Here is a 21,505-nt window from a genome sequence, read left to right on the forward strand (position 1 = left end):
TAAAAATAAATAAATAAATAAAAATAAAAAATGGTGGTGGTGGTGGCTAGAATGTTACGTAGCCTTGTTCTCAAGTTCATGCATTCACAAGAGTTATGTTGAGTTATCGCAGTTACAAACTTGGGTGTCCTGCCCGCATCACAACATTACCCCATCGGCCGTTTACAGGTGAGGGGTAAAAGCCCACCATCAGCAGCCCTCACATTTCTAAAACTGCCCAGTTAGCAGGTGGCCAACAAAGAAAAAATTTGCTCTGTTGTTCCTGCTGTCAAGAAATTCCATGAAAGCTGGAAAAAATATTCCCTCAGGAATAAATCATGTGAAAAGTAAAAGTGTTAATGATGAAAAATTATCACCCAACAAGTTAGAACAGGTCCTAGAACTTTCTATGAGGAAATCTAGACTTTTTTTCTGTCTAAATGCTGTGCTGTAACATAAAGCAATCCATTTAAATGCTGTATGAAGGTTTCATTTATATGTATTTACCACTAGAGCAAATGCATTTATCTCATTGCAGAAAACACACGAGGGTTGAGGTTGTTTAGTTTTGCTTTGTGAACATTAGAGTCCAGACTGAGATGTCCACAGCCCGGTTCTGGCCCTCGGGCCATAGTTTGCCCAAATGTTACACAAGAACACTAGAACCACCACAATCAGGAGCCACAACTCAGTGCCCACAGACTCCAGTGTTAAAGATCTGACCTTCATAGATAACTTCCAGCTTCATAACAGCTGTAGCCAGGGTTTGGTTCAAAAAGGCTCAAAGTTTGGTGTTTGGCTGCTTTGACTGATGTTTTTTTGGTAGTTATTTTAAGCATCCAAGAAGATTAGATTAGATTGTTACTCAGCATTTTTAACAGGTATTTATCAGTTTGATGCAGTCATTCAATTTATGCCGATCCATCATCAAAACTGGTCATTTTTATTCCAGAAAACCAACATGGAGAGAAACATAAAAATAAAGTGGTTTCTAATTAAACCTCCATCTTTGTACAGACTATTATCCTTTATATTTCTATACCTTATATCTCTGTCTGTTTCCTTTTCACTGGCTTTATTTACACTCTAGAACTTCAAACTAACTTTGGAAAAAAGTCTACATTTATTTATCAAATTCAAAAATATTTGAATTTTTTTTTTTTTTTGTGAATTTGCCTGAAAGTATAAACTTAAAAATGCTTCAAAAGCCAAATTCTGTGAACTCCTTAATTAAAACTGCCATAACAGATTTTTTTTTTGGCATAAAAATAAAATAAAAAGAGTATTGCTCCTTTGTTGTTTGACATGCACATGACTAACACACAGCAGAACATCTGCACAGGTTTGTAGATGCTGTACTGAAGGTGTGAAAGGTAAAATCGCTCACCCATCGAGGCGATCATGTTAGCTGTGGCCCGCTGATGGTCGGGGAACCACAGGGCTGCCAGCTTGGTGGGAGCGAAAACGATGAGGGGCTGAGCCAAGGCGCCGAGGGTCTGTCCCAACATCACTATCGGGTACTGGATTTTAAAACTCTCACCCGGAAGCGTGCCGAGGAACCGCAGCACGGCTCCGAGCATGTTCAGCCAGGCACCCAGGATCAGCTGTGACAGTCAGAGGACAGAAGGGTGAAAGTTTACGAGAAAATCCCTTCATATCTGGGAGTGAAATAACTGTCAGACAGTTTCAGAAGGTCTTCTCAAAGATCAGTCCAAGACAGTGGGAGGTCTTCATCTTTAAAAAGGTGCAATTAATCTCAGATTCACGAAGTAAAACTAGCTTGCATGGTGTGGTCAGAAGCAGGTGGGACAGGATGTCATGTGGGTGAAGTGACAAATATAAATGGTAGGGGTTTGCATGCCTTCTGGGCTAAAAACAGCAGTCCACAACATTTTCAATTACTCATAGTTTTATTAATCATGCCACTATAACTAACCGGTGTCAGAGTCATTGCACTCACTGGTGCTCAGTCGCAGGTCACCTACTCTGTATTATGTGTCACTAGATTCAGAGAAAAAGAATAAATTCCTTCATGAACACCTCATCTCCAAAGTTTCCTGCAGTTTCTGCATAATCTCGTTATCAGACATGCTAACAAACATTACCGCTGCCAATGGCCTGCGTGCTTATTGGAGGTAGCGATCCATTTTTCCTGACTCAGAGGTCATCCGCCTCCTCTCCCTCTCCTATGGCTGGTTGAACTGGTTATTGGGAAGCTGAATCCGGTCTGACTGCTGCGTTTATCAGTTCACTTCATCTTCTGTTTACTTTAAACAAATCAAATTTGCAGGACAATTTCCTGTACAGCATTTTTCCTGGGAGATGACTCCAGGATGAAAGGAGCATATAATGGCCATATCTCAGGCTTCATTCATTTTTAACTTGTACCCATTTCCATCAAGCCTATGTTTATATGCACGCATACAGCACTAGCTCTAAACCATTAAAATCCTCCCCTGGAAGGTTTCTTCTCTCTTCTAAAATCATTCACTACTCACTTAAAACTTTGTGTTCTAGAGTTTAGAATAAACCTCACACTGTGCTCTGAGGTTTACCATCTCATACTAAAACATATAATATTAACAAAAAAAAAACCAAGCAGTTGGTACCGTTATCCTCAGTCCAAGAGTATCCAGCATCCAAGTGGTTGCAAAGCTGAGCGGTATGGCCACCACCATGTAGACCAGTGATAGCCAGTTGATCTCGTCCAGAGTAACTTTCAGGTACTGGGCAGACTGGTTCGCCACTGGTGCAAAGGTAAGCCATATCTGAGGAGACACCAAGATTTTTTTTTTAATTTTTTTTAAGTATGGAAAGCTACACACACACACACACACACACACATATACACATATAATATATACATATATATACACATACACATATACACATATATACATACACATACACACATACATACACACACACACATACACACATACATATATATATATATATATAGTGAGAGTGCGGGAGGTCCAATGCATTCAGATTTTGTACAAAATATTAAAAGGACAAAAAAAAATGCACAATAATGGCTGACGTTTATACAAAGTGTACAAACTAAATGTGGCAGGGCAACATTTCAGGGAAATCAAATAATAATTTTATTTTTTTTATATGAGGACAGCAATACAAAATCACTTAAATAAAAGAAGTGTATAAAAATACATATATACTTAAAGAAATTAAGGAGTAAATATAACTGATAATACATTAGACCTGATAGATCTGGCTGTATTCCTGATATAAATATGATCAGTGCATTTCTATATATTGATATATGATAAGTATGGCATATGAGACCAGGCTGCGTGTTTAGATCCACCGTAGAAAAACCACAGCAGACGGTGCAAAGCCTGAACGACCTTTTGTAAATCTTCATTGTGTAAAGGTTTGCAGCGACTCTAGCCAGCAATTTAAAATGTCAGCTCTGTCAAAAAAGGTAAAACCGAAGGTTTACTTCAGCAGCGTGCCAACATGGATATTTCAGAAGCTGCTTTCCATTCAGTGCTGTCAGCTTAGTTTTGTGCAGGTGGAGAATAATTACACTAAAGTGCTTTATCACAGTGCCAGTCAGGTACAAATCATTTAGGTGGATATTTAACAACCACTCTGTTAGACATCATCGATTACATGACATATACAAAGCATCCCTATTTCAGTACATCATCTTAGTGGTCACTCCTCCTAAAGCAGGTGCACTTTAGTGATCAGATTCCTGGAGCCTGTTTTAGTCTTGTGATCTGGACACAACTTTAGAAAAAGAAAGGAAGTGACAAGACATGCTCATCTCACATGAGAAGGAGATGATTTCTGTTGTTTATGTTCCTAGTGTCATGTGTCTGCCCTCACATGACACCACTTAGCATGCATGAGACAGGAAATAATAGGACACTTTCATCATACTCTACAAGCTGGACAAAGCTACAATGCTGTGCTGAGCTGGTGAAAAGACATGTTCAACAAAAAGACTTCAGCCTTTAGAAAATTCTCTCATATTTCACCTTGATTGTGGATGAATAAGAGTGAGTTTATCAATAGAGGCCTACAACATTTATTCAAGAACAATGTTGAAGCACTTACATTTGTGGTGAGAAGGTTATATATGCACCCATCATGGGCATGCATGTCATGTTCATTTTGGGCTGTCAGTGATTTCTCTGAACTGTTCTTTTTCCAGGATGAAATGATTCTACAGCATATTTGATGGCTTTAAAAAATTATGAACTTGGTGCACAAGTTTGAATTTATTTTGGATTTTCTCTAATCTACACAGGCTCACATATACACTTATACTCACTCAAATCTTTTAATAAGTGGTGCTGAAGGTTTTACAATTTCGTTTAACTTGAACTTAACAATTGACTTCAACTGGTAGTTTCTATTTTCTCTACTTTTTTGACAACACTTATGGGATTGACCAACACTCAGAACAATGGGAAAGTCCAAGGAACTGAGTGAAGACCTGAGGTTTGTAACTTCTAGTTGAATGCAAAGTAGGTAAATTATATTAGTCTTTGCAGTTTTGCTGTCGATCAAAAGCAGAGACATGAGTGGGAAAATCCTCATGGATGAAAAATACTTCAAAAAAAAAAAAAAAAAAAAAAAGAGCTGCGGTTGTGTAAGCCGGTTATAAGCTACGACTAAAACCACATGCTGTGCTGACAAAAAGGAAACAACAGCTGCTCTCCTGCTAGATAGTAAACCAATGTAATAAATGTAATAAATAAACTCATTGTAAATGTAGGAGCTTTATGTATTCACATAATAATGACATCTTTGATTATTTAAAATTGCTGCTGCGATTGCATTTCTCTGCTAATAAACTCCTCCAGACTTTTTTTTAAAGTAGGGCTTTACTGTGAAAAGTCTTGAATGTGAATTTATCTGCAGAAGAAGAAGAAGCTGAAACTTTAATGTGCACACGTACTAAGCAGTAGGAGCTACCCACACTCCCGCTGAGATTTTGCCAGACTTGTGCGTCAGACTACACCGTGTTACATGACAAGAATTGTACCTGATAAACATCACCATGTTGTCACTGTAACTGATGATTTTCGTGTAGAGCAACTAAAAAGTGCACTAAAAATAGCTGAAATATCTCGAATCTAACCTGAATTTGTATAAAGAAGTCCTATTTTCATGACAAACATATAAAAATACTTAATAATTGTAGCTTCTCAGGACAAACCAGGACATGTTTATACTTCTATTGCTTAAAAGGTTTAAATTATCCGTGTGTGTAACACCTTTTCAGACAGAATCCAATGTCACGCTTATTTAAACATGTTTAAAAAGGAACGTATCCATGATTTTTTTTTTTTTTACTACACATATAACCTATAATTCACCTGGAAACAGGCAGCACATGTGTATGTGTGTATTTTTGGCCTGATGCACAAACAAACTGAATGAATTTGACCTGTAAACTCTACACCGAGACCACAAAGGCAGTACCAGTCCTGTCCTCTATTGTGTGGACGGTGAACAAATCCTAATTCATGCCGAGCTGGCGGGAGCTGGTCAGCTGATTTGAACACACAATGCTAGTCTTGTCCCCAGCAGGGAGGAATGCTTCTAGAAACGGTTTTCACACATGCCCCTGTTTTGTTATTTCACAGGTCGTATCAGATCAGAGTATCGCTTCCTCTCAATCCCACACGCGTCCATGTTTCAAACTGTGCTAAAATTAGATTTCATGCAGACTCAGACACCTAAAAAGCATCAAGGCGTGCACAATAACTGTAGGCAACATTAGGGGTGGGGGAAAAAAATCGATACTGTGTAGTATCGTGATATTTTGTTTGCTAATAATGTATCGATACAGGGACAGGAGAAATCGATATTTTGTTACAAAAAAGTTTTTGTGCTCTGACTTCAGAGCATGTTGATCCTTTTTCTCAGCAAGAATCCTGACACTGTCCAAATGTGTTTAACTTTTTTTTGGCAGCAATAAACATGACAGTTTACTTATTTTAATTTAAGACATGTTTTATTTTAATTAAGTTTAAAACTTTTTTTATTTTATGTAAAATTATATTTTGTTTTCATTGACTTTCAAATTCTTCAGTTGCTGAATGGGCTGCATAGTTTTCATAAATTGCATAGCTCAGAATAGCTATAATTGTACCAGATGGTTGCATTCAGTTAAGTTGGACTAGACTGTAATACAAACCGTTCAGTTTGTCAACAATAAAACTGACTGAAATGAGAGAAAGACTCAGTGTAGACTTTGATATTAGATAAAATGAATATTGATAACGTTTACCTTTATGTACAGAATCTGAATATCGCAAAATATTTTTAAAAAATTGCAATAATATCGTATCGTGCGTTAAGTATTGTGATAATATCATATCGTGGGATGTATGGTGATTCCTACCTCTAGGCAACATGCGATGCTAACACGCTAAAAATGAAAAATCCTAAATTATCTGCAGAGATTACAGTTAATGCAATCTTGTCACAAGTGAAACTTTAATTTCAATATTTAAAATGTTTTAATTTAAATATGTTAACAAATTTTTTATCTGCAATTTGTAAAAACTGTTAGATGATAAAATAAAATTGCTTAGATTTGTGATTATTCATGACTTGGGATTATGTTTTTCCATGTTTGTAGCACCTTTTAAGGTCTGTTAGAATAAACTAACAAACAGAAATAAACTGCATTAGAAGAACTGGTTTATGACCTTCTGTTTTCTAAGTATTATTATTAATATAATTTGAACTTTAACTTAAGAGGGACTTACTTTGCAGGCCCAGCACGTTGATATTTGATCATTCTAGTAATCTCTTAAGCAACAAACTCTATTCTTTGTCATGACACCGTGGGCAGAAATGTTCACCTGTTAACTCTGTAAAGACTCCAACAGCAGCTCCGTCAGGCTTACAGATCACTTCTCTTTCAGTACCTGCTTTAGGGAAGCCACAGCTTATGTGCACACTTTATGAATGACTGCAGGAAGACAACAACCGCTAACTGCTTTCACTTTTCTGTCACTGTGGAAACTTCGCTGACACGCTGAGTAAAAACTCACTTCCCACAATAAACCCACTAAGGTAGTCTGAGTCACAGCTGTTGTTATGTCGTGGAATAAAACACCAGACAAGGTTGTAAAATTAATTCTTAATGCAATTACAGATTTTCCATCTTCCCTACTTTAAAAACAAACTGTGATATCGCACCCTGCACCTTGACTCACAGGCTCCTTCTCTAGTTTGTTGCTGTTCTTTTCTTTATTATTTGTCTTATTAGGGACAATAATTAATTAATAAAGTTAAGAAAATGAAATAAATAATGTTAGGGAGTATTAGGATTCCTAGTTTCATTTTATCAGATTTTCTATAGATACCACAACATATCATCAATTCTCATCTCCACTGTCATCATATAGGGAAAACATGATATAATGAAAATAGAAACATGGGAGCAAACATTTTTCTAACACATATAAATGCACTGGTCAGGGTCTGTAACATAAGTTTCAGGTGTACACTCTGCACAGATATGTGGATGCTTAAATTAAAGGAAAAAGGGCGTTATGCAACATTTAATTACTGAAAACATGATTAACATTTTCAAACTCCCCTTTAATTACCATGCAAGACTAAATGAAGCCGTTGAAGTGTTTTGAGCATCTGATTAGTCCTTTATCCATGGTTGCATTGACGTGTGGTTGGGGTGGGGGTACAAAAGGATGTAAGCGCCACCCCATGTGTCCCTTTTAGCTCCGCCTCTGGCACACTGTACTTGTCAGCCCTGTTGCACAGATTTACATCTTGTTTGCTTATCAGCCTTATTTATCAGCCACGGAATGACTCTCTATGGCCTGAGGGCCTTAAACGGGAAGTGGGGACACCTGTTCCTCGGAACAATAGCTCCCATAGGGAAGAGGAGTCCCGTGGAAGCAGGAAGTAGGAGAACGATTGCGGGAGGAGCTCAGCACACCCTGCTTAACACTAACATCACCACCGGGGAGTTATACCAAGTCAAACAAACATATAGGGGGAACACCACATGTCCCGTGTCTACCTGTATTCATAAACACACCTGGTTTCACCTTTCACAGACTCACCGTTGCGTTGGAGCAGTTTAGGAGACACAACACCAGCAGCACAAACCACCTCCTCTTGTAAAGTTTGAAAAGCTGTCCATTCTTCAGGTCAGAGTTTGGTTCTCTGGAAACAGCAGCGTAAACAGTCCGAATGTCGTTGGAGACTTCGCCGCTATTATCCATTATTATTATTATTATTATTACTAGTATTATGACAAGTTAACCGGTTAAGCCAAACAGCTGCTTAGCTCCCAGAAGTTGAACAAGCACCGAAGTTTCGGTCGCTTTTGGTCAAAAAATCCCAGAAACCTGAGAAATGGTGTATGTCTACTAAAGTAAACAAGATATAAATCCATCCTGCTGTCTCCCGACAGACTGTAAGGACATTTTGTGTCTCACACAGAAGCCGGTAACTCAGTTTGAAGCCTGGAAAAAGTCAGCAATCCTCTGAACATTAATCAGGGAGCTACAAAGATCTTCGACTGAGAGGATGAGCCACTCCGCCCTGAAGAAAAGCGCTGTCAGCATGCAGAACTTAAAAAAGGGTTCTTCAAACTGAATGAGTCTTGCCTTCATAAACGATAAATAAATAATAAATCACTTCTAATAATTTCCGAAACACTGATCTGTGTGTTTTTTTTCTCAATACATTTCAAGTCTAGAAAAAATCTAAAAGATTCAATTAAGCAAAACTTTGGACTGCGTTTATCATTTCATAAAGGATAAACACAGATAAATTAAACGTTAATGTGTACTGGTGTAATAGACTAAACCAAGGGTGTCAAAGGCCAAGATCGGCCTGCCAAAGCGGCCAACCCAGAAGTCATTAATACCTCAATGCAGTGTTACTTATGCTGTGGGGTGTACAAGCATTCCACATCCATCCATCCACCCACCCTTCTTAAATACTTGTGCAGTTAGGGGTTGCAGGAGGAGCCTGTTCTAGATGACATAGGGCAAAAGGTGGGGTGCACCTTGGGCAGGTAAGCAGTTCATCACAGGGCTAATACAGAGAGACAGATAATTATACACTCTCAAAAACCCAACTAGAGACAGTTAATCTGCATGTATGTTTGGACAGTATAAGGAAACTGTAGAAAACGCGTGCAGCCACAAGGAGAGCATGCAAACTAACTCCGAAAGGCCCCAAATGGCCAGGTGGTTTAAACCAGGAAGTTGTTTTTGCTGTGATGAAACAGTGCTAAACTGCACCCTGCATCGGTGTTAAAATATATGTAAATTTAAGATATTTCCAGATCTAAGGTTGAATCATAAGGAAGTAATGATGTTGTTCGTTACTGTTGAGGGTTTTGAGGGATTTTCTCCATCCTCTGTAATCCATACATTTTAGCATACATGTGCATGCAATGGTTTTGCTGGTCTCACCCATGGACTTGATCAGCTTGGCAGATGTGACCAGTCTACATGAACCACACTAAGTTTGTAGCCGGGGGGGGGGACTATTAAGTGGTGACAGTTAAATTTGTGTCAACAAGATTAAAAAATGAGCATGCACACAACGATTCCACATATTGCACCACAGCATAAACTGGCAAAGGTCACTTCTTCAGGCTTCAAGTGTCGTTCACATTGCACCTGCGGAATGTGTAACACTTGCCATCAAAAAGCAGCGCTGACATGCAGATTATGTTATTTTATTATTTTATTTATGAGTAATCAGAAGTATGACTAACATGACAGAAAAGAATGAATGCAGAACTAAAATGTAGTACCCCAATTTGTTATTCAAAGTGACAAAGACTGTCTTTTTTAGCTATTTATTCTAAAAAAAAACTGATGTAAAAATCAAACAACACACAGTGAAAAGACTTCCATTCACTGAAAACATGTTTTTAAATCATAGCACTGAAATTATAATGCATTTAACTCAGTCTTGAGATACAAGTTATTGTCTTTTGTATGTTGATGAAGCGAATTAGACTAATCAAACTAATCAAAAGTGTTGTAAAATGTATGGTTGTCTTGGAGACTTTGCCATTTACGTGTCTAAATGAAGGTGTAAAGCAGTTTTATATGAAGGTAAATTTGTAATTTCGGGGTTTTTTTTGCATGCACAAAATAAATGTGCTGTGCTGTAACAAGTTTGTGTGCCCAGGAATGTCTTTGCGTCAGCGAATCAGTCTACGTGACTCACCATTGCACTACTGCAAACTTTTTTTCTTTTAGCAGGAGCAGAGTGAGAACTCTTCACTCTTTTGTCCTTATTGACGGCACATGACCACAGCTCCGCCCTCTCTTTAACCCTCTGTGACTCAGTGTGGCAGTTCTGCAGCTCTGATTCACAGGAAAGTCGCGTGGAAAGAAAGTGAGAAATCAGATCAGTTCTGCTTTCATTTATTTCACCTGGTGTAAATTGCAGACGTGTTATGTTATCCATTCACCTGAAGACATTTGTAAGTTCAGGGACAGTTTTGATCAGCTGTTATCATGACTAAAATGAAATGCAGTTAAAAATGTTGGTGAACCAATAATATGTGTTTTTTATAAATAATAAACATCCATTTATGATCTTGTACAGATCATCGTTGAAGTCCGCTGTTGTAAATCTCAAGCGATTTGACAAACAGATTTTGATCCAGATTTCTGGTAGGTGTTTAAGAGAGCACTGCAGGTGGTCTCACTTATGAATTTAAAAACAAAAGGGCTGTAAAGAAGAAGGATTTTCCACAATTTGGCATCCCCAAAACTTATTCTTATTACTGGCTTATTTCCATGGCTGGATTAGCCTCTTTTTAGAGAAATGTGCAGGGTCCCTTTTGGCTTCCAGCTTCATCATTTCTGTGCAAGAAGAAGACGACCCTACATTAATCAACAGACAGAAAAAAAATTAAAACCATACAATATTTTAAAGAATTGTCTAATAAATTATAATATGATGGAGGTTTATTTGTTTACATAGAGAAATTAAAGCACAATTTTACAACCCCAACAGATTTTCTACTGAGAACTGATTAGACTATTTTATATAGAACCCAAAATAAAGGAAGCTTCAAAAGTAATTTGACCAAGAACAATTGGAAAAGTTGATGGTTTGCTGCCCTGGAACCAGTTTTGGATCCTGGACAACACAGGATAAGGGCCACTGCCTGATCCACATAGCACCTAGCCTTCTGTGGGAAGAGGGCCCCCATAAAGATGGGCTCCTGTGCTTCACTTAAGGCCATGTGAAGTCCTGGTGGAGTTTCCCTTAGGAGAGCCTACCAGAGACAAATTGCTTTTGACAACACAGCTCATGGGAGCTGTCAAGTATCACAAACCCCTCTGATGCAATAAGGTGACAATCTACGCCCCAAAAGGAACCATTTTTCAGTTTGCTGATGATGCCTACATGGTGAGCTGATTTGGGCATATCCTAGCAGGAGGAGGCCCCCAAGCAGAACCAGGATACGCTGGAGAGAATATGTCTCTCAGCTGGTTTAGTTAATGTCCTGGTGTCATTCCAAAAGAGCTGGAGGCAAACAAAATCTTCAAATTCCACTTAATGATTTATTGGTCAAAAACCTCTTATAACTTATAAACTATGAGTCTTAGAAGCACAATGTGCATCAACAATACATAGAAATACATATAAAAAGATTTAAAATATCACATGACTTCTGACCTCTCCTTAAAGGTCAAGAATTCACTTGATGGTCAAAGTGATAATGATGATAATAATGCTACATGGAGCTATTTATCTTTCTCACTGACCTTGTTTGTGCTGACAACAGAAAATGCTATATGAGGATGATAACGATTATGTTATTTTATTAGAATTTGTTATTTACATTACAGTAAGAGGTTATAATTGTTTAAATACATAACATTTTTAATACACGCATAATTTTCCTGAATGAGTGGAAAGTTTTAGAAAATACCCAAAACTGTGACCTAAAGACTTTTGTCACTTGATAGTCATTACAAAATAATTAAATGAAAGCGATGTATGTGCTACAACATAAACGATTTAAAGTATATTAAATGGTAAATGGTAAATGGCCTGCATTTGTATAGTGCTTTTCTAGTCCCTAAGGACCCCAAAGCGCTTCACACTACAGTCAGTCATTCACCCATTCACACACACATTCACACACTGGATTTCAGCACGTCAGATAACAAAAGCTTGGACTTTGCACTTGTTTTTACTGCACTGCTGACTTCTTAAATAAAAATAACATTAAAAAGAATAAATAAAACAAAGTGAACATATACAAAATTCAAAACTAATTCCACTTTTATCTTTTATCACTTTTATTATTTTTTAAGCGAAATGGACTGAAACTCTGCGTTCTGTCAATGTAAAGACATTAAACTATACATTTAATCCCCGTGATTTCTTATGATAAGAAAAAAAGAAGTGTTTCAACAGCAGGTCTCAGTTTTTCTACATGATAAATGTGTCAGTTACAGAAAACGTTCTGGTAGCTCATTGACCAGACTATCTTGTATTTATAAACCATGAAGTTAGGTAATTCAAAGGAAATGTTCCTGTTTTTTAAACCGAAATTTCTAAAGCAGGTAGTGTAAAACATAATAATAAATGCCATAAAACTTATGAAAATACACTTAGAAGTCCAAAATCCATGCACTCCTTTACATTTTCAAAAGCCTTCCACTGACCCGCTTGTAGTCTTTCACGGACCGATTCTGGCCCCTGGTCCTTATGTTTGACACCTATGAAGTGCAACCTGGTGTTGCTATAAATTTTTATTGATTAATATGAAAGAATTCAAATAAATAAAGTATTTACAGCTTATAAACCCATAATAAAGAAAATGGTGCCAACTCGATAATCAATAACAGAATCAGCGGATCGATTTTCCGAAATTTGCCGCCCTCGTTCAACTCGCGCCCCTCTTCCCCCCCCCCCCCCCCCCCGACTCTACCGCCTCCGGCTCGGTCGCTTGGCCGCTCTGCGCATGCGTTCTGCCGCTTCGAGAGAACAGTTTCGGCCTGTTCCGCGACCGCTCGGTCATTTTCGCCTCTTTGTTTTACTGATAGTGGATTTAACTCGGATTCAACCTAACATCCAACGGACCGTGCTGCTCCCAAACAGGTTAGTTCGTCTACCTGCACTTCTCCTCCTCATATGTCCGTGCTCGGCGGGTGTGTGGCCGGTTTACGGTCCCGGTTTGCACCCCCTCCTCTACATTTTTTGCTTGTCTCTTTCCGCTTGGTGCTACGGGGCACGCTATACGTGTTGTGTTATGTGCCTGTGTGTGCGTGTGTGTGTGGTAGTGGTGGTGGTGGTGGTGTATGACCGGGCCCTGCAGTTGTAGACCGGGGATGGGGGTTATTTTTGAGGAGGTAAAGTCTGCCGTAAAGGTGGCTTTAATGCTATCCGGGATGCACACGGTTAGCCGTCCCGGAGAGGAGGCTCTGGCAGCAGCCTGTCTGCCTGTCTCGTCATGTTTAAATGCTGTTGTTCTTCTAAACCAAACACCAGTTTTTGCTTCCCAGTGAACTGGAATGTTCTTGAAGGAAACAGCTCATGGTCCACCATTAGGCTCACCACCTCCAACACCTCCTCCCTCTCCTTCTCCTCCTGCTGTTGTTGCTGCTGTCCAAAGTTCAGAGGAGGATCTGTGTGTGAGGTTCGGATTAAATGGAGACACAAAGTTGATGCCTTTTCTTTTCCCTCTGGGTGGATGTCGCCCCTCACAACCCTGCTCCTCCTGCTCCTGCTGCAGCAAACCCTGGGTGACATTGTGAGGGGGAAGGCGTGCAGCCAACAAGTCTGTGCAGCGCTTTTATTTGTACGTACATATGTGTATGTGTATGTAGGGGGAGATGCGGATAAGGATCAGCTTTACACAAGCCTTTTAGTATGGTGGAGTCAGTTGGACTGAATCCAGGTTTAGATGCGAGGGTTTCCCTTAACTTTACACCACGAGGAGAATCTGCAGCCTGGGAAGCATGCTGTGGGTGATTGCAGGTTGTGTCTAGGTGAGAAGTGGGTCCAGTTTTCTTAGGAATTAATATGCACGGTCACAGACAAAGTTTTTGTGTCAAAACCTGTCAAATCAAGCCGTTTTTAAGTGTAACCAACCATCTTATTGTCAGAAAATGTGCTCTTAAATTGGATGCTAGCAGTGAGATTTATGTGCACATGCCTGTTGTCAGAATTTGGTTGAAAAATCAAAAAGCCTGATCACGTTTTCTTACATACATATGCCATATTTAGTTACAGTTAAAAGTTTGGTTAGTATTTAAAAAGAATGGTAAATGGCCTGTATTTGTATAGCACCTTACTAATCCCTAAGGACCCCAAAGCGCTTTACACATCCAGTCATCCACCCATTCACACACACATTCACACACTGGTGATGGCAAGCTGCATTGTAGCCACAGCCACCCTGGGGCGCACTGACAGGCAAATTCATTTTGAGAAATCTGCTCATGGTTCGGATGTTTGAGCAGAAATGCACGTGCACATTCCAGTATTCACAGTTTAGATAAGGGTAAAAAAAAAGGTTCAAAAGTCTGTGAAATCATGCCTTCGTTTTGTCTGCATTGGAGCCACCCTACTGTCAAAAAACCCACTCCTCACTTGCTGTTCGCACTAAGAGCTTTATGTGCACAAGCCTGTTGCCGTCTTCATCTGCTGGAGGGGAAACTTTGTCCTTTCTTACTTTAAATCTGAATTGAAAAGCAGGATTTTGCCTCTTTAAGAACAGATGAAGGCTGTCTTGGTCCAATATGCATCCTATGGCTAAGTGTAATGTAGTGTATAAAGTCTAGAATGGGAGAAATTGTTTATATTAAATTCTGAGAAGGTCATTTAACTTCTTTTTAAAACAGAAGTTATGAAAGACTGAATATTTGTTCATTTCTGTAAATGGTGTAAACAATCCTGTACAGCAGTCAGACGGAGAGTTTTGTAGTTTAACGTTTAAGTGTGACGTTGCTGTCTCACAGTGGAATAAGGTCATCACAGAAACCACTGTTACACACAGCGGCACATTTTTAAAATCGCTAAACAAACAAAAGCCAAAAAAACAAATTCAGCCTCCCTCTTGCATCGACGTCTAGACATCTTTTGATCTGCAGGTTACCAAATCAATGCTCATGCTGACTATAAACCACAGGCCGTCAGACTGAGCAGACTTTTGTTGCACGGAAACCAGGGTGCTCATCATGCCAGTGATGAATTCAAGCTGCACCTTACAGCAACAGAAAGTTGACCTCCATAACCTCACTGATGCCATTTGATTCAAAACGTTGCCTGATGTTGGATGGGTGAATAATTTCGCTGCTTTTCGGAGTCTTGATAGCTTTGATTCGCCTGAGATGTCTCTTCTAACCTGCAGCCAGTGTGCTTGTGTTTAAACAGCTGAGCTGCTTTCTGATGCTTTACATCATCACAGAGGGAAGAGATGCAGCATTTGGCAAGGCCAGGTTCTCCTTGATGGGGCTTTCACTCACTCTTTTTGTTTTCTTCTGCACTTCAGTTTAAAGTGAGTTGCTGTTATTGTCTGTCACAGCTCCAGCTTTTAATTTAGGTTGTAAAACACTTTGATTCACTTTAAATTAACTTCACTGAGCCTCTCAAACTGTGCTTGCATTTACCACATGGTATAGTTGCTTCATAGCACTCCACATATCCTCTTAGTGTCTACTTTCATATCGGGTTTCTGCTGACTTTGCAGGGGAACCCTAAATTACCTGCAGCTTTTCTTTAGCGCCGACCTCTGACCTGGATTCAATGACACCTAACGAGGTTTTCTAACGTTACAGTGAAATTTCTGCATTTTCATCAGTGGTTAATGGATACAAATGGCCAAAAGAACACGAAGCTTGACCTCTTTACCCCGAAACATGCATCTCTGCACTGTTTTAACAATGTTAATGGTCCCACTGGGCAGTCTGATAAAACTGTCCGCCCTGCAGGACAGGCGAGCAGTATACGACCTCTTAAAGCATAGCGCTTCTTGATAATGAGAAAACTCAATAGTAAGTGAAGCTCCGGTAGATATAGCATTTGTCTCTTTCCTTGGACAGGAAATGATCTCGGGCAGCTCTCTAAATGAGCTGCTGAACGACCGTGGAGAATCCCTCGCCTGCAAATCATGCTGCAGCTCAGCGAGGCTGATCTCACCCGCTTCAGCGCTACTTTCGCTTTTTCCTCCTTCACACGGTTTCTTTGAACATTCAGTAATGGGAAATGGACACAGTATCACCCCTTTGGTTCAGTCCTTGCCCATCTTTACAGGTCATATACCGGCAGCAGTCCTAATAGTGTGTGTGTGTGTGTGTGTGTGTGTGTGCAAGGTTCTACAGATACTGATAAGATGATGTGATACTGTTGGAATTTCAGGAAAAATTAAATTAGAGGTATCAGATGGGTGCAAAGCAGGATTGTGTGATTAGTTGGTGATTTTTGAAGTAGCAGAAGTTGAGGGAGGCTTACATTCTTTACAGGACAGCACCTCCTTTTTAGCTGCAGCTGTGTGCTTCATGGATGCCTCTGTGTCAAGGAAGAGGTGTCATTGAAATTAATGATCACTGGGAGGGGAGCTGTCTTTTTATAATGCAGCAGTTGTCAGTCTGATGTGGCCTGAAAGCGCGGTCATGTCACCATTTAAACCTGCAAAATAACTTCCTAATTTTTAAGTTGAGAGAACGCTGATATAGTCCATGAAATCCTTATGAATTTGTCACATTCTGCTGTGGTTAAATGCACATTGGAGCCACACTGAAGTCTTCTTGATTGTAGTACCAACTGGCGATTTTGCTCTTTAGGGAAAGGTGCAGAACGAGCTGGTTGACCTGTTGGCTCAGGATGTTTCTGGCAGCTCATTAATGTGGCACTGTCATTTTCCGGTGCAGCTGTCTAACTGGTGTTGTACATTAATGAAACAAGAATCAATTATTTAACTGACTGGTATTTTTGGTGCCTACTAGCAAGGGCAGCCAAATGTAAACTTGAGGTTGTTATTATGGCCTATAATTATTTTTTTAAAGTAGTGCTGCCTCCTTGTAGTAGAGTGGAATTTGGGACGGGTCTAACCTGAGCAGTTTTCACTCATCAGCTTTGGGCTTTTTTCCAGGAATCAGGTTGGGATGCTTTTCCCAGTATCACATGTAGTACGCAGCAGGAAATAATCCACTTCAGCCATGCTCCATGTGGTTTAGGTGAGGGGAGGAGCCTGGATGGAGCATGCAGGCGACTGCTTACTTTTCACCCACTTGCTAGTGGTGAATGTGCCGGTCTATTAGCTGTGCTTTTTGTACACTGACTCATCCCAATATGGACTATGTAGAAGGATGCTGGCAGGTGAGATACCAGCTAATGTCCAACCCGACTGCACCGAACATCTGCGCTTTCACAACCACTCCAGTCATTAATTCCTGGAAAGACTCAGGGCTGCAGCGCATGTGTGCAAATGGCTCCAGAAAATTTAGTTTTCTAGTTTCTGTTTAATATTGAAAAACAGTACATTTAGCTTTAAACCACGATTTCTTTGACCACAAGTCAAAACCAGTGTCTAGACACAAAAAATGAAACCAAATGAGATCGAAACTCAAGATGAAAGTTGAGGGTGTGTTTGTGCTTCAACTGCTTTATATTCTTCAACTAAGGGTTTTATTTTTCTCTTCTTTTATTGCTTTTTAAAAAGTCTTGCATAGGTCGTTTCACACAACAGGAGCTGTTGTTGTTACTTAATCACTAACAGCATCTTTTTCTAGTGTGATCAGATCTTAGAGTGATTACAAGCTGCTTTCACACATGAAGAGGAGGCACACACATCACACACATCAACAATCTCCTGCCAGGAATCTGCTGATATTTGTCAGTACTTATATTAATGCTATGATTTTTTTTTTTTTTTTTTTACTCCTTATACTGAGGCGATCATTGTTATTCTTTCGCTAATAAACTAAAAAGCTGAGACAAAAATGTAACGCGAAATCAATACGAGGAATTGATGGTGCTGAACAGGCCAATCATAATTGCTGTGGGCTTCTTGGGAGGTGCACATCAGGGTACGATGCACAGTTCCTGCTGAAAATTGAACATGATGAGGAATGAGAATAGTAGTTTTGAATCCACATGTCTTGTCTCCTGGATACTCTACCCAGCAGAAGCCTCAAGTAAACCTAATGAGCTTTATAGTAGTGAGAAAGTCAGCTGTGACCAATAACCTGGCTATGTTCTCCTGACCTTGTCCAGATTTCAAGTCTGAAAGCAGTTTTATTGTAGCAACAGAATGGGACGCAGCGTCTGACATTCCCATGTTATTCTCCATAGATAACGTTAGCTAATGCAAACAGCAGCCAGATTCTTTGAAGAAAATTTAACATTTCCAACAAACCCAGGGTGGAACCAGGTGGAATTATCTATTTTGCAACACAATTTAGAAAGTAGTTTGTTTTCCTGTGTTGTTATTTACATAAGGGCACATAAAAAATCTCAGACTTTCTGGCAGACTTTTTCATTTATTGCATAAACACAGTGGGTTATCTGAAGCAGCCATAAGGCCAGAGGACAGAAGGAGACACTTAAAATCGGTACAGACTTGCAGTGAATGTTTTTGAAGCAGCTCGGTCTGCGCTGGCTCTGCTGATAAGATTCATGGCTGTGCTCAGGCTTTCGCAGATCCTATCTGTTCTATGTCAACATCTCAAATAGCTGGTTGTCAACAGGTGGTGTGAATTTAAATGGTTTGCTTTGCCTTTGTGTTGACATTAAAAACATTCCCTGACATGCTAAGTGCTGCATTCAGGTGGATGAAACGGCAAACAAAAGACGGGGCGCCTGTGTTTCACGTCCTCATTCTCCTTTTTGTCTTTAGTTATCTGCTTAAATGTAGATGACACGACCGCAAGTTTGTTTGTGTTAGAATAATTGGTTAAGTCGTTTGTAGTATTTCAGGATGCATGTAGCATAGTGACAGGGTAATAAACAAGCACAGCGCGGCTTCCAGACTCACTTGTTAGTTCAGCCAGTTTAATGAAGACAGGAAGACGGTGTACGTTAACAGCTCGGATGCACAGAGCTGCTCTGGAAAGGTTTCTCTTTCTGTGCTTTCAGTTGATGTCACCTTCCCTCTGGCAGCCATACTGCAGCTCTCCAGCTGCAGCTGACTGATTTGCAGAATATTTGGTAAATCTGCTGCACTTGTTTTCACTTGTAAATGATATTTTAGCACTCTGAGAGTGCAGACTTTGTATTGAGATCGAGTTCCTTTTGGATACGGGCTTGTGGCTCAAAGTTAGGAGTAACTAGCAAGTGGTTTGCAAGGTTAGGCAGCCAAAAAAATGCTAAACATTATATCCAACCAAGATCAATATTTGAGATGCTTGCTACACACCGAACAGGACTTTATTGTTAAAATATAAAGATGGCGATTAGGGCTGCCACGAATAGTCGACTAGTCACGATTATGTCGACTATTAAAATCGTCGACGACTAATTTAATAGTCGACGCATCGTTTGAAGCTTTGTAAGATCACAAAGGACGCAGGAATGAGTAGTAGGATTTAAGAGTGTAATAACGGACTGAAACAGAAGATGGCAGCACTGCATGTACAAGGATGCCAGCTGCCGTTAAATCCCGAAGAAGAAGAAGCTGTGTCCCAGAATTCATAGCGCAGCCCAGCGCAGTTGTCAACAATGGCGGCAGCTAGTTAGTTTTAATATTACTCTTATTATTCTTTCTGGGTCACAAAATAAACGTTTAACATATTTTCAGGCGAGAATGTAGCTGTGTAAACCTCAAATATCTGCTCAGTTTATCAAGACACCACATATTTTCAAAAGCGCTCCGACGTTTTCGGAGACGTCTGTTACCCACTAGCTCGTTAGCTAGCCGGGGGCAAGGCTAACTAGAGCCGTGAGAACACCGGACTCACGGCAAATCGTTTTCAAACCCACCGCCGTCTTTCGCTAGTCAGGTTAAACATATATATAAGTCACTTAGATAACTTAAAAATGTTATTGTTTGGCTTTCTTTAGTATTTTATTTGTTCCTGAGTAAATCGGTTTGGCTGAGATTAAAGTTATAGTCTTTGCACAGCTAAAACTGTCAAGCAGACAGCTGATTATCAGAAGTGTGAGACGCTGGAGAATATACTCCAGTGTCCTGTTATATTTTAGAAAGCAAGGAGTTTATTAAACTTCACCGAAACAATCTGCAAATTTCATTAAAAATTAATAAACTATCATCTTGTCTTTATTTTTAGTTAGCACAAACACTTCAAGCTGTAAGCTAATGATAGTTATATAAGACCAGATGCTGCTGGTGCAATAAGCTGTACGTCCAATGGATGATGATCTGATTAGTCGACTAATCGCAAAAATAATCGGTGACTAGTCGACTATCAAAATAATCGTTTGTGGCAGCCCTAATGGCGATGCAGCTTTCTGGTTCACAAACCCAACTTTTATCTAAAGGTGCAGCTGTAAATCATTATGGTCATTATCCTCTGGAGTCCAGAGGCTCATTATTTAAACTCCTCGTAGCTGTATGCCATAAAGTTATGATCGGGAAAAATGCAATCAGTGGTTTTGCCAAGTAACCTTGAACACAGATATTTCTTAATATACACCAAAATATTCAGAGCAGCGATATCTGTATAGATAAAATACAGGTTCTCAAAGTATGCCCTGGGGGCCAGTGGTGGGACTTGGTAACGTTTTGTGTGGTCGGCAAGCTTGATGAGACTTTCTAACACTAACGTTACAGATGTTATCAAGCGATGCTAAAATAAAGGTACAAGGATGACAGTTAACTGCAAAAACCACAGCTTCTTTAACAGACACATTGGAAACACTGACTACATGCACTCAAAAGTTTCCCCATCCTCAAAGGTGAAGCTATAATTTATTTTATTTTTTTGGCCTTTTAGCCTTTATTGGATTGAGATGGTGTAGATCAGCGGACCCCAACCCCCGGGCCTCAGACTGGTACCGGTCCGTGAGTTGTTTGGTACCGGGCAGCGAGAGTTGAGGCTCAGGTGTGAAATGTATGGTTTTTATCGGTTTTCAGTGTTATTTTGTTATCGTTTTTATCGTTAACTCTGTGTCCCTGGGTCTTTTCACGTGTGTTATGAATAAATCTTCTTTTTTTTGGTACTGGTACTAGTTTTATTTTGTTGTATTTATCCGCAACACCTTAAAGGCCGGTCTGTGAAAATATTGTCGGGCATAAACCGGTCCGTGGCGCAAAAAAGGTTGGAGACCGCTGGTGTAGATCACAGGTGTCGAACTCCAGGCCTTGAGGGCCGCTGTCCTGCTTGTTTTCCAACTAACCTGACCTTGTAGCTTCTTATTGGCAAAGCACACCCGATTCAGGTAATCAGCAGCAGGCATGGCAGGGCTATCTCAAAAACTAGCAGGATGGTGGCCCTTGAGGACTGAGTTTTACACCGCTGGTGTAGATGGACAGGAAAGTGGGGAGAGAGAGGAGAAGACATGCAGCAAAGGGTCGTGGGTCAGACTCGAATTGGGGCCGACTGCTCTC

At 39.8% G+C, this 21,505-nt stretch overlaps 2 protein-coding genes across 2 annotated transcripts in view; one reads left to right on the plus strand and one right to left on the minus strand.

Annotated features, from left to right (window-relative positions):
• The window catches only part of slc49a3 (solute carrier family 49 member 3), an 18,215-nt gene extending 9,681 nt beyond the window's left edge, over positions 1-8,534 (minus strand). The window contains exons 1-3 of the mRNA XM_026183747.1: positions 8,061-8,534; positions 2,589-2,747; positions 1,367-1,583 (exon numbers count right to left, since the gene is read on the minus strand). Of these exons, the coding sequence (XP_026039532.1) occupies positions 1,367-1,583; positions 2,589-2,747; positions 8,061-8,222 (538 nt within the window). The 5' untranslated portion in view covers positions 8,223-8,534. The remainder of the gene's footprint in view (positions 1-1,366; positions 1,584-2,588; positions 2,748-8,060) is intronic.
• A 4,411-nt stretch (positions 8,535-12,945) lies between these two features.
• The window catches only part of pcgf3 (polycomb group ring finger 3), a 74,695-nt gene continuing 66,135 nt past the window's right edge, over positions 12,946-21,505 (plus strand). The window contains exon 1 of the mRNA XM_026183758.1: positions 12,946-13,095. The gene's annotated coding sequence lies outside the window, so the exon portion shown is untranslated. The remainder of the gene's footprint in view (positions 13,096-21,505) is intronic.

This window comes from Astatotilapia calliptera, chromosome 2 (genome assembly GCF_900246225.1).
Source record: "Astatotilapia calliptera chromosome 2, fAstCal1.2, whole genome shotgun sequence".
Taxonomy (NCBI): Eukaryota; Metazoa; Chordata; class Actinopteri; order Cichliformes; family Cichlidae; genus Astatotilapia; species Astatotilapia calliptera.